At 48.5% G+C, this 13,347-nt stretch overlaps 1 protein-coding gene across 1 annotated transcript in view; it reads right to left on the reverse strand.

Moving 5' to 3' along the window:
* The window catches only part of Tei (irregular chiasm C-roughest protein teiresias), a 272,197-nt gene that overhangs the window by 70,706 nt on the left and 188,144 nt on the right, over nt 1-13,347 (reverse strand). Inside the window, exon 7 of the mRNA XM_076894980.1 lies at nt 1,877-1,999. Coding sequence (XP_076751095.1) covers nt 1,877-1,999 — 123 coding nt within the window. The remainder of the gene's footprint in view (nt 1-1,876; nt 2,000-13,347) is intronic.

Below are 13,347 nucleotides of genomic sequence, written 5' to 3' on the forward strand. Positions count from 1 at the left end.
CTAATGAATCCAACCGGCTGGGAATAATTCTTTGTCCCCGTCCCTGTCCCAGCGAATAGAATTTAAGAGACGGGGCACGACAACTTTTCCATTCGCCGATCTTTCTCGATATCCTTCGATTTCCATCTATCGATCGACGTTCCTTCGACTGTTCGTTGGTGGTCGTCCGTTTATCAGCTGATCGAAAGTGTTGCCTTGTCCCAGTTGCGTGCGAACGCAGATTCGACTGATAACCAACTTACTTGACAGAATCGAGTGCAATGTCGCAACGTTGCATCGCGATACACGAGACAGGTGGATCTCAACGTGTACTATCAGCCTCTCGAATCGTCGGACGACCACTTGAAAGCAGCGAGATGGATATTGAGAACGGAAACAGCTAAGCATGGGTTGAAGTTCGTCTCGAGACATGTATCGGATGTATCGCATGCAAATTGCATCGATACAAGCCTCAACGAGTATTGGATCCTTGGAAGCGCATATAGCGGACGAAGTGGAGACTAGTCGAAGACGTAGTTTTAATTAAGAGTCTAGGACGAAGAGTGCGACGTATTTCCCAGCCACATTGGAACAGTGGAAATAAAATTTCTTACGTATCCCAGAAAAGCCCGCGAGAAAGGGTAGAATGTATCTCTTCGAGACTTTCTCCGCGTCTCTCGTTCTCCTGCACTCCGTTCTTTTCATTCCGTGCCCTTCCGATCGGAAAGTTCGTTTCCTCCGGAAGGGAGCCGACCACTTCACCGTCGAGCTATCGATTACGTCGGTTGGCGAGGGAAAAAAACGCGACGAGCGAATTCGAGCGAACCAACGACGTTCGACGTTCGTACAAGGAGATTTCCAATTATCGAGAATAAGTCGCTGGAACGCTTGGGAAGCGAAATCTCAATGGAGTCCCATTGATTCCTACGAGAAAGTGGGAGGAGGTGGGATGGAAGAAAAGGAAGAAGAAAGTGAAAGGAGGGAGGAAAAGGAAGCGAGAGAAGAAGAGGAGGACGCTCGTAGCTGACGACGAAGAAGCGGAGGGGTGCAAGGGTGGCGTATGAGGCGTACAATTTTTAATCTTGACGAGGCATTCACAGCACGCTGGATTAGAAACGCGGTAGAAAAAAGATGCCGGCTAGGCTTAGTCCGCGCACGTCGAAAGATAATAATCTGCCGCGAATGCTTATCTCCGACGAGGGGATTCGCTCGTCGAGGATAGGGTGGGATTATTTATCGTCCTGACTCGACTCCGCTCGCGCGACAGCTCTCCTCTGACTGGCCCGCTGTTATAGACTAATGTGATTACACGATTTATCGTTTTGTTTGCTGATGACTGCCAAGAGACTAATAGCCTCGACGTTGAGAGCAAGTGGAAACGCTCTGCGGGTGATAGGGGGTGGAGATAATTTTGTCTAGGGGTGGAAAATGAAAATACGATATTTTTATGCTCCTCGGGGGGCTGTTTGTTTTAATGCGCGAATAATGACTATCAAACAGGCGCCGTTTGCGTGCGATGAGGATTTCTCTCGGAACAGGAACGGCAGAGGGACGAAAAGGGAACGCGAGCGGATCCAACGTCGAGTTGTACTCTCGAGGTATCCCGTTCTTTTAATCCTTCGTCTCGCATTTTTGTCGACGGACTAATATTTTACTGTACAATTTTCCTCGAATGGGGAACGAAAAATGTATATTTTTTTCAAATCCCTCACAGTTCATTCGCTCCTGATTCCGTCCCCAGTTTTCCCGCGTTACAGCGAAACTTCATTGCGAAATACCGATGCTCGTCCTCCCGCTGTTCTCGTTTTTTTTTTTTTTTCTACATTTTCCGTCGGTTTCCGCGCGTGTGGTATGCAGGCAACGAAACATCGAATCCTTCGTCATCGTTGTCACTTACCCCGTTGCCAGATCGGCGTGCTCGCCGGATTGCTGTACACCTCGCATTTCAAGCTGACGGACATCCCCTCGACGATCGGAATTCCAAAACCAGGTAAACGCGTTATCGCGAACGACGGAGTATCTGAAACAGGTATTAAGCAATTACTGTCAATCCTGGTATCAATAGTCACGCGTCGATCGCGTGTCCTCGGTAAAAAATAAGAAAGAAACGCGATAAATCGCTTTCGTTGGAGAAACAGCTGTAATTATTTCTGTCAAAATAAAGTACAACCGTTGATCGAACAGATCGATCAACGAAGTCGAGCGTACAAGATGATCAATTAATATTGCCAATTTCGTTAATGGCGCGCTGAGTTTGAATTCAACGAGGTTGCTCAAAGTATCTAGTCCTCGAGCCAGAAAAAGACTCGAGTCGCAATATCTTCGATTCTTTTATAGGGTGTACATATTTTCACAGTGGGCGGTGTCTCTATTGTTGTTTATTAAACTGCACGGCGAAACTGGAACGGCGGGTCCGCTCGATAAGACCAGAGCTTAGTGGCTTAACACAAATTGCATAGTAATGAGGTATCGCGAAATTTCGTATTGGCCGGCGTGGAACGTAGGCTTAAGGCACAGGATTTGAAATGTGTCTCACCCTGCAGGAGTAAATTCAACTTAGTTTCCTTTACGGGAACACGGGCCAGGAAGTCAATTAAGGGTAAACCGCGTTGCAAAGATCTCTCGAGTTACGGCTGCTAATACGCGGCTACGAACGGAAAAACTTTGGCCAGCATTTAGCTTCGAACACTGCTGCAAATATCTTCGTATAGTCCACGAAAGAAGAAGAGAACAGTCGCGAGCGTGACAAAGGGAGGAGGCCAATATAAAGAGTGATAAAAGTTTCAAGTTAGAGCCAACAATTCCGCGTAGCAAGTGACTATTACCACCACGCCCTCGATTCAACCCCAATTATCTCCTGCACAGCCGCTATCGCGCTGGTTTGACGCCTCCAACTGGTCACGTTGATAAAAGCCCACAAAAAGTCGGAAGGTGAAAGAGAGAAAGAACGGCCATCGCGCGAAACGAAGGCAAAAATGGCGCGATTCCGTAACAATTGAAACGAGGAGGAAACGGGCCGGCTTTGCCGCGGCACGGACATCAAACCTACTAATCGGCAAAACGGAACTGCGCCTCTGACGAACGAGCCACCCCGTTCGCCACCCCCTCGTGTCCCTGCCGCGGCACTAGCGTTCCTTCCGCGTCATTAACGACCGACCTCGAACTAGGTGACAGAATCGGGCCGTACGCGGAACGTACTGAACGCACCAATGTGTGCACGCGTGTCCACACAAGCGCAGATTTGTACGCACGACGACGCGTTTACAGTGCTCTGCAAAAGTCCTCCACAATTGGTACCAATTTTCTGATTTCTTGTGATTGACTATCAAATTAATTTTTGGGAAAGAATTATTATTACATTCTTATCAGCCACTTACGTCTGTTACCTATGAATCCCAAATTTATAGAAAATTGTAGGATGCACAAAGCTTTGATCTAAAAGCTATGGAATACCTAAGGAATTTTTTATTTAATGCAGAGAAGGAAAGAAAATTAAGAGCGACGATAGGTCGTTCGAAATGTTGTAAATTTGATTTTAAAGCATACTCCTCGTGGATAATGCAGGATTTTTCATGGGTACCGTACGTACACCAGCACACACGATACGCGTGATAGAATCGAAAGCGTTCGAGGATCGGAGCTGGCGCGTTTCGAGGCCGCGATTAATTAACGAACAGCATAGGACAGTGAAGATTTTACGATCCACGGGTCGCGCGTACTCGTTAAAAACAACACCCAGCCACGGTTCCGTCATCTCTCCCCTCTCCAATTTCCATCCCGTTGTCCTTTTTTTCCTCTCCAACCCTCGGTCGGATTGATGACGATGGGTCTCGCGCGCAACGGGGTGCAGGCTGGCGCCTTCTCGCGCGGAAGCAGAGCTACCCCTGGCGCCGTTCCGTGCGTTTCGTCGCGCGTCGCATCGGGTCGTTCGGTTCGTTAATATTTCAGGGGCGCGGCGACGCGAGGCGGCGGGAGGGTGTCGGGAGGTGTCGAGGTCGCGAAATAAATTGGTGGTTTTGGAAGGGAAGAAGGCGGTGGTTGGCTGCTGCGGAGGAAACCGGTTGCGAGCGGAATGGAGACGGATCGGCTGAGGAGAGCTTTCTTCGTTGGAGAACGCGGGCGAGGAAGAGAACGCGTGGAGAAAGCGCGAGGGAGAGGGCTCGCAACTGGGAGGGGGTGGTGAAAAAAGAAGCGAGAGGCTTTTCCTCGCTTCGACTACCGGATGGCTCCGAGTTATTCACTCGGCTATAATAGTGCGGTGCTGAGACAATGCGAGCTTAATGAAAGCCACCCCTCGCGTTCTCCTTTCACCTGGCTGTCTCACCCTTTCTTTCTCCCTCGCTCGCGAGCCGCCGCGTCCGTCTGCGTCGCGCTTGTCGTTCCTCGTCCTCCTCGTCCCTCTTTCCGGTTGCTTTCGAAGAGAGGCCCTCTGTCTTTCTCCCTTCCTCTGTTTGCCCCTGCACTCTCGACGCGAACGCCGACGCCGACGCTGTGTAACCCCGGCGCAGTGGCGTAAACACCGAACAAAGCAAACAATGAGACACAGAAGTGTCCCACAGACCTCGATCGCTTAATGAGAACTTTAAAGCGCCTCCGCAAACTACCAGTCTGTCTGTTTCAGACAGGTTCACCAGACACGCGCAGGGAGAGGGGCGCGTGTACGTAGAGACGATTGTACGTCCTGGGCGGTTTTTAAAGTGTCCGACGAGGGGTTCGAGAAGAACTGGAGGACTCGAGCTTGTACCAATGATTGCAGACAGCTCTTTGGGAGTTTAATTCCTTGTGTTGCCAAGGGACATCCTATTCAATGTTCCACGAAGGTTACGATATTCTTGATGGTCAGAGCATCTTGCGAAATAGTACGTATTTGTGGTTCACCAATAAGTATAAAATATACCATACGTTTCACGTTCTTTTAATTGTTTCTGTACATTTAAATCTCTCCCACGGATACGTAAAAATTAGACTAGCCTTACTGACAGTACCGAGAACAAATACAAGAGACAAATATAATTTTTCATTAAGCCAGAATCGTGGACCGTCAAAGCTCCATCGCGTACCTTTAACGCGCCAACTGTACAAACACCCCGTTCGCTTTTACGCGCCTCCCCTCGTCGCTCTCGTTTGCTCTGTGCCCGATAAATCGCACGTCCGGGACTCGTTCGACGCGAAATTCCTGCTCCATTTCCCCGCGCCCGTGTGTAATTCCCTTTACGCCGGTCATGAATTAACGTAAGACGAAAACGACAGCAGATTCTCGCCCCCTTTCCACCGCGTCGTCGATCGCGCGCCATCGCCAAAGGGTGAAGCGGAGGCGTTGGAAAGAGGGCGTCTTCAGAGAAATTTTTCCCGTCGTTGCCGCGGCTTCCGTGGCGCTCGTAAACCTTGTACGGGCCGTTAAACAAACCTATACATACACCAGCCAGCAGAAAAAGGGGCTCTTCTGCCACCAGTCGCCCAACTGGCAGAGTTGCATGGAGGCGCGTGAAAAAGAGCCGACGTACCAGTTCGACTGCGACTGCATCAAGCCCAGTCTGTAATTTGTATCGCGAGATAACTGTTGCCAGCGTGTGCCGCGGTCAAAGGGATGCTTCTCTGGCCTGGAATTTTGGATCGAGGGAGAGGATAAAAAATGAAAAGAGAAGAAAGGGTGACGGGAGGAAATAATAGGAGGAGGCGGAGAGGAGATAAGCGGATCGAAACGGATCGAGCGTGACCGTTGTTGTTCTTGCTGGTTACTGCCTTGTGTTTTATGATACGACCAGCGTGGCTGCTTCCGTGGCTGGGATTTACTATCGTTTTGTAATCAGTGCGCGCACGGTAATTTAGACGGTGCTATTGTTTCGGGTTTTTGGATCCTCCTTCCCTGCTTGTTGGTGGTTAAAGCTCGAGATGGTGGCTGGCGGTTTCGCTTTAATTGATGTAATTTTGCTTCGTTGATTCTGAATTCTCTTTCGACGGATGTCGATAAAGCAATCTGTGTTCGATTAATTGCGCTGTGTTATTAAACAAAAAAATTCGGTTCGCGATCAGTAGACGCGAATCAATCGGTGAAGTAGACAGCGTTAGGATTTAACGATGCAGAAATTGGTATCGAAGTCTGCCGGAAAATTGGATGAGTTCGAAAACATAATTAGAATTCTTTATCCGCGAGTATCCAGTAATTGTAATCGCGTTGTACGAATCGGAAAAAACGAGATTCGTTCGATTGGCGATAAACGAACGCGGCACAATGCGACGGAATAGACGGCTTTGATCGTCGTGAATCATTAAGCGACCGCTCTCACACCACGATACGATTTCGCTATTAACGAAACAATAGGCAAGTGCAAATATTTGACTGACACACATTCACCGTGGGTAAGCGCAGAAGGCACGCGTTACCCGATGGAAACTATCGTAAAAACTCGTTTGTCCGAGAAAAATCGTGATCCGTTTGGTAAATGATTTTTTTCATCGATTAAACGCCTGATCGGTTGAAAGGTCGCACGGTTGTCGCGGGAATTAAATGGCCAGTTGACACTGATGTCGCGTCTAACTCATTTTTGGAACAATATACAAATTTTTGCGCAGTGATGTGCAACATTTTTAAAAATCAGCGGTTGCGTCTGTCATAACCGAGCTAATAGAACGGAAAGCAATGTTTTCCAGTATAGCTGAGCTCTATTGACAACGATATCGATCAATCAAACGGCGAGTGAATCAGCTAGTTAACACTTGGTAATCACCACGCGCCGTTGGATTTGTTTCAGCGAGATATGCGATCCGGTGTGCAAGGGCGGATCGTGCAGAATCGAGTGAAAAAAATGGTACAGACCGTATTACTGAAAAATTGCGATCATCCCGCGCCGAAAAAAACCGAATTACTTCCCTTCCAAATATGTTTGCAACGGGCTATTAAACTCTGAACCATGGAAAACGACCACCTCGGTTTCTTCTTCCATCGATACGTTGCAAGTTCCTTGCAACGTGAATGCGCATCCCGCGCGAACGATATTAAAAAAATTGGCCCGGCTAGGTACCGGTAGTGCGTGAAATATCCATCGCATTTATCTCACTTACGACGATTTATATTCTACTTATGCGCCCTGGTTACCGCGTAAAATTCAAGAGTTCGATATTTTACGAAAATGGAAGTGCAAAAGTATCGCAACGCGTCGTTAAATGGTTTCAATTCGAGTATCGCGCATTTGGTATTTTATTAACAACAAAATGATAAAGAATTTTCATTTATAACGCTTCTCCGCCGAGTGCCACGAGTGTAACTGTAATCGTTAGAACCGCGAGGAACCGCGGGGTGTATCGCGCGTCGCCATCTCTAATATTTCCATGCGAATCGTCCATTGTTTCGTTACGGTATCTAGCACGTTTTCCGCCGATACCTCGAGCAACAAGAGCGTAATTAAGTGTCGGCGTATCCGCCGTGTGATCTCGCAGGAGGTACGCGTTCCCGTGGTTCCCCGTGGCGCGAGTATTACGGCGACAGCACGCAGCGTCCGCCTCGTAACCAAGTTTAAGTTCTAGTTTATTGGATCGCCGTCCACCGTCCCGGAAAGCTAAGTCCCTGAAACGCTCGACGCTCGACGACGATTGTTACCAACGCAGGACGGCCGCCACGTGGACCGGCACTTTGCCCGGCGTGCATGGAAATTTATTTCGAACGACTCATTCCGCGCGGACACGCGATGGCTGGCCAGGAATTAATAGAACATACGCGCGGACCGAGTTATTTCGAAGGTTGTTTTACGGCTGCCAGGGCTACGACGCAGCTCCCTGTATTTTACAGCAACGTGACGCGAAGTCGCGATAATTAAAAATTTAACCGATCCATTTCATTATACGATCGAGAATATTATTTAAGATCTCGACATTTTTTGACATTAAAATTCCTTCTCTTTTAAACTTCAAAAAAGGTGTATCGTCTCCAGTAGTTCGAGTCGATCATTGTTCACGCAAGAAAATGTACATCACCGTTACCTTTTATTTGAGTTAAGCAGATATAAAGAGAACAGGTGATACTTGTGTTGCACAAGGCGCAAGTAGATATGAGATCAGCAGAAGGGACGAGAAATCGATGGTGAACGCGATAGAGCGAGGAATATATGAACTTGGATGGAGGGCGAGGAGGGATGCGTTCGAATCGCCGATCCAGCAAACGTAAGTGACTTGGACGGCGTAGTAAATTGTAATTGGAAGTTCATGCAGTTTCTCGGTTTGAACTTGGTAGTTACTCTCTCGGGAACCGTGGTAGCCTTGCTACCTGGCTAAGCATTCTCCTGTTTCTACCTAATTACCAAGTATCTAGGAAGCTTCATAAAGCTGCTATTAATCTTGCTCAAGCGCCCGGTAACACTGAAATCTATAGGGTATTGCATCTCCGTTCCGGACGTTCGCACGATCTAGCAATGCTTACGCCACGTTTAATGGTAAATCAAGTTACGTGTGCAAGCACGCCTTGTATTAGCGAATCATAGTGCCGGTACGAACGTAGAAGGACACGTTTCAACTGGATACTTAGCTCGTTTTACGAGAGCTCCGTGAAATAAGGACACGCTTCCAGCTACGAGGAAAAAGGTAGTACCGGACAGTCCCTGGTCAGACCGGAGGAATGATAAAAATGTTGAACCAGATATTCCCGACATTCCCTGCTCGCTGTTATCGCGTGTGTAACTTGGGGATAATAGTAACTCGAAAGTAAATGGCAGGAATGCGTTTCCAAGTCGCAATAAGTGGTGGTGGACAGTGTGCGGTCAGGAGTTAAAAAAAGAACAAACAAGTTAAACGGAGGTATTCCGCTCGTTCTCTGTTCCTTATTACCGTAGAAATAATAGTGATTTTAAAGCGGCGGTGCAAGAGTACGTTTCTAATCTAACCCGCGAGTAAGCGATGGTAGCCAGTATGTGGTCAGGCGCGAGAAATTAAGTAAACAGAGAACGAGATACCCCGTGTTCGTTCACCGTGTATATTTTGTAGATATTATCAATTTCAAGGTAAACGGCGGGACCATATTTTTCAGTTAGTGGTAAGTAGTAAGTAGTTCCAGCGGGCAGCCTGCGGTTAGACACCAGCAGGAAACCACTTGCTTCGCGCTAGTGATCAGTAGTAATAGTCAACCGCAAAACCAAGCTTCCCCGCCGTTTGTCAAGAAGCTATATCTATCCTGAGATCCAAAAACCAAGCTACGAATACAGAACTTCTTTTCCAGAAGGACATCTGCAATCAACTAAAACAAAACAGACCATCGACGCGGAAAATAATAAAGCCAGTAGCATCAATCAACGCTCGATCAGCCGCTACTGGTCCAATTTCAAAAACGATGCTAAAAAAGAACCCGTTGTTCTATCCAATCTATAACAATCGCGTCGTACATTCCACCCTCGCGATACGTAACGATCGCCGCTACTCGCGCCATTCATTTCCTCGCGCGTTCCTCGTACGTTTAAAATTCACCGACAGCCACAATCGCACGGCGTATACCAATTTCCCACGGCGTAGCCAACTTCATCGCCGTTCCCCCGCAAACGAGCGTCACGGAAGGAAAAGGGTGGCAAGATTTCGCGCGCGGTTTCTCCATTCCTGTCAGCGGCAGCGGCAGACACCCGATAACAAGCCGCGCACACATACCCGCGGCCGGGCCGCGCGCCGCATCTGCATTCACCGCGTGGATTCGGCGGGCCCGTGACAATTTTCATTAAACGACCTCAATAGACAAGTTATACAGGCTGAATGCAGCGTTCATCAGTACCGCGGGGGTTGCTGTCGCCGCGCGGGAGTGTCTCGTCGGTGCCGTAGCCGTTCCACGGCGCTGCCGGTATTATACGCTCGTCTGCCCCTCTCTCTCTCTCTCTCTCTCTCTCTCGTTCTCCCTTTCTCTGCACCATGGCCGCCTTGAATGGAGGGCGGCGGTATTTCATAAATTCGCAACTTACTTTCGGTTTCGGGCGGGCCGCGTGTCCGGCCGGCTGGGGCATAATTCAACGCGGAGTTTCGCGCGTGTAACCGTGTTATTCAAATGGGACGAGGCGAGTTTGGATTAAAGGCGGCCCGGCTGCGCCCTTTGCCGGGACGCGAGGGTGAACGCGAACCGGGGAATGCGCCCGGGAGAAAGGTCTGGTACTTACTGGACAGAAGAAACGCAATTTGAAGCGAATAATGGAACGCGAAATATTGTATAATGGGGGCAGGCACGCGGATACCGGGAAGATAAAGGACGGGAGGAATAGAATTTGCCGCGGAGAGATGGAATTTTTAGGCGCGCCTGGCGAAAGGGAAACGTAACGGAACGGCGGAACGGAAACGGACGGTGGAGGACCGCGCGAGGGGTAAGAATAAAGCGGAAGAGGGTAATGAAAACCGTGGGGGACGGGAACGAGTCGAAGCGTGTAAAAGAGGTAAGCAGAAGGGGAAGCCATCAAGTGGGGCTCTAGCAGGGTAAACAGCGGGGAGAGGGATGATACCGGGGCTGGAGTGGATACAGGTAGGGTGTGCAAAGTAATTGGCACAAAGCAAATCGCGGTCTAATTAGAAGATAATATCCGCGCTCGTGGCGGGTTTCGCGAGGCGGCGAATGCCCCGCGTGATTTGCGAGATTGTCACGGTATAATCAGCGAACGGGCTTGTCACGATCACACGGGTCCTCCACTCGGTGCGCAGCCGGGTTGCCGTGGAAATAGCTCCTCGAAACGTCGCGATAATTAACCGGCTCGTCGGCTCGTGGCCCCGAGAAGGCGTAATTCAGTCGAATCGAGACAGAGATGCACACGTGTACACAGAGACACGGGGGGAAACACCGGGTGAACGCGGTGTTTCGCGACAGCAACGATCAAAAGATGTAGACCGCGGTGTGTATAATTCATGGCGTCGAGGACGCGAGAAAATTGGTGAGAGAGGGTAAAAAGGGTGAGAGAGAAAAGAGAAAAGACGGCGCAGAGAGCGAGCGTCTAGCGGCGAAAAGGTTCAAATCTGCTGGCTTAGGCCAACGGGGATATAAGACTATCGAGAAACGATTAATCCTCCGAGGAGGATCGCCGGGTGAAAAGCAATATTACCTCGGGGACCCCTAATTCAGCCTAATTGCTCGTTTATGCGAATCCTTGAAATATTTATGAAGCTTTATGAGAATTTTCCATCCAGCAACTGCCGCTCCTTTTCAACCGTATCCCTCGGGCGTCCGCGCCGCGATGTTTTCACCGAGGGCTGCGATCGATTCCCACGATACCAAAGGCGCGCCGCCGGTGGAGTTTCAGCGTCCACAGAGAAAGATTGGCGATCGGACATAGCACTGGAGCAGACGTTAAAGAGCCTCGTCGCAGTGTAAGAAATTTAACGGGCGAATTTAAGGAGATTTCACGGTTTATTCAGCTTTTAGTTCACAGTTGCAAAATAGTGCATCGTATTTCTATGCAACGATTCCTATCCCATAGTTTCGTTAAAAGATAAGCGAGAAATCGTGAAAATTGCGAGCCTGAAAATGGCTGGTTCTTCCTTTTTTCTTCTTTTTCTTTGAGCAGACCCTTGCGCAAGGAACAGTCGGAAGAAGAGCAGGTGCTTATGTCTGTAGACGGTCGGGGTGCTATTGGTAGGAGTGCTAAAAACCGCTGATAGTTCCGGACTTCTTTCCTTAAAACAAATTGCATTTAAAAAGGAACAACGCTGTCGGACTTTCACAGTTAAATCTCATCAAATAGCCGCGAACCTCTTTTTGCAGCCGCCGTCCCAATATAACTTCCGGGAACCGGGTAACGTTTACCGAGCGTGTGCTTTCGCAGGAAATAAAATTGTCGGCCAAGGGAATTTCGATAATCCGAGGACAGCGATTTTTTTCTTTCCTCGATCGTTTCAATAAAAGAAACCGTCTCCTTTGATACTCTCCCTTCGCGACTCTACAATTGTCGCGCGAGAAATACAATTACAACGTTTCAGTTGGACAGATGATGAAACTACTCTGATCTCGAGCTCCTTTAACCAGTATATATAGCGAGTCTCGGTTGATTAATTAAATACATCAGCGAGAGAAAAATATTACATTTTCTACAGACGCAGCAATCTTTGTTCGTTTTTGAAAATGTTCCATTAAAGGTGAGCAGACGGGGCTGACCACCCGTCGAGCCTCTTACAGGAAACCTTTTTGAACAGTCGGAATAACGATAAAACACGCGTAGCTCTTTTACGATGCAATTAATCGGCCGGCGATGTTGATTGAAAAGAAACAGGTGGAAAGAGAGGAGAAAACACGAGGCAGCGGGAAGTCAAAGCGCGGCGAGCAAGTTCTTCCAGAGACTCCGTGACGAAACATGCTCGGACAGGACGCCTCGGGCGTGCTTACGTCGTTTTAATTTCCGAACGGGCTGGTTGGAGGTCGGAGGAGGACAGGCGCGGACGTGCGAGCGAGTGGCAGGGTGGCAAGCGACGAGAGACACGGGTCAGAAAAGAAAATCGTCAGCGCGTTGCTTTAACGAAGTGTCGTCCGCATTGGGGGACGGACGTTCATTTTGCGCGTACGCCAGCTCTTCCTGGCGTTGAAAATTACGCAACTGCTGGTTCAGATGGTCAGGCAGGAGGCTTGGACCGGTGAAACGGGGGTGAATGCGGCGGAAGAGGCCGGATGGTCGATGAAAAAAGCGGGAGAAAGCGAGGGAACGCGATGCGACGGCTCGACGTCAACTGATGGGAAAAGGATACATACGAGAGCGGAGAGAAACGGCGAAACTGATACAGAATACGACCAGATAAGTGGTAAGAAGAGATTGAGACCGATACGGCACTAGTCTAAATAAATAATCGATCGATATGATTATTGTACCTTGTTTTTTAAACTTACAATGATGTTAATAGGTGTGATGAAACGAAATGCACGAGGTAAAATTTTCAGTTCTGTAAATGTGACAGAATAATAATTACAGAACGGAAATAGTAATTTTTATATGCGAGCGTAGAAGAGGAATTCGGTTTCAGAGTATTCTAGAGAGGAAATGAATGGATACATTTTGCACGGATTAATTCGAGGGGTAAATACGAGTTAATTAAGAAGTTGACTACGAAATTGCGCAATAGTCCCCGTTCTTTATCTATGCTCCGCGTAGATCGAGAAAAGCCTGTAGATTTGTTTGCCCGTGTTTGATTAAGCGGCCTCTTAAATCACCTTTTTTAACGACGCTAACCGCCGGTGCTCCCGAGCAACGACAAAAGAGTCGCGAAACTTTTAGTATCCGGGTCCTTCCAGTGCCATCGGGTTTATAAATCTAGGTAATTAACTATGCGAGGTGGAAGTGTCCAGTACTATCAAGCAAATTCCTTAAGTAGCGAATTTTCCTCCTTTCCAGACATCCCTGGACATTGTTCAAGAAACATTTACCATCCCCGCTAAAA

This window comes from Xylocopa sonorina, chromosome 5, assembly GCF_050948175.1.
Source record: "Xylocopa sonorina isolate GNS202 chromosome 5, iyXylSono1_principal, whole genome shotgun sequence".
Taxonomy (NCBI): domain Eukaryota; kingdom Metazoa; phylum Arthropoda; class Insecta; order Hymenoptera; family Apidae; genus Xylocopa; species Xylocopa sonorina.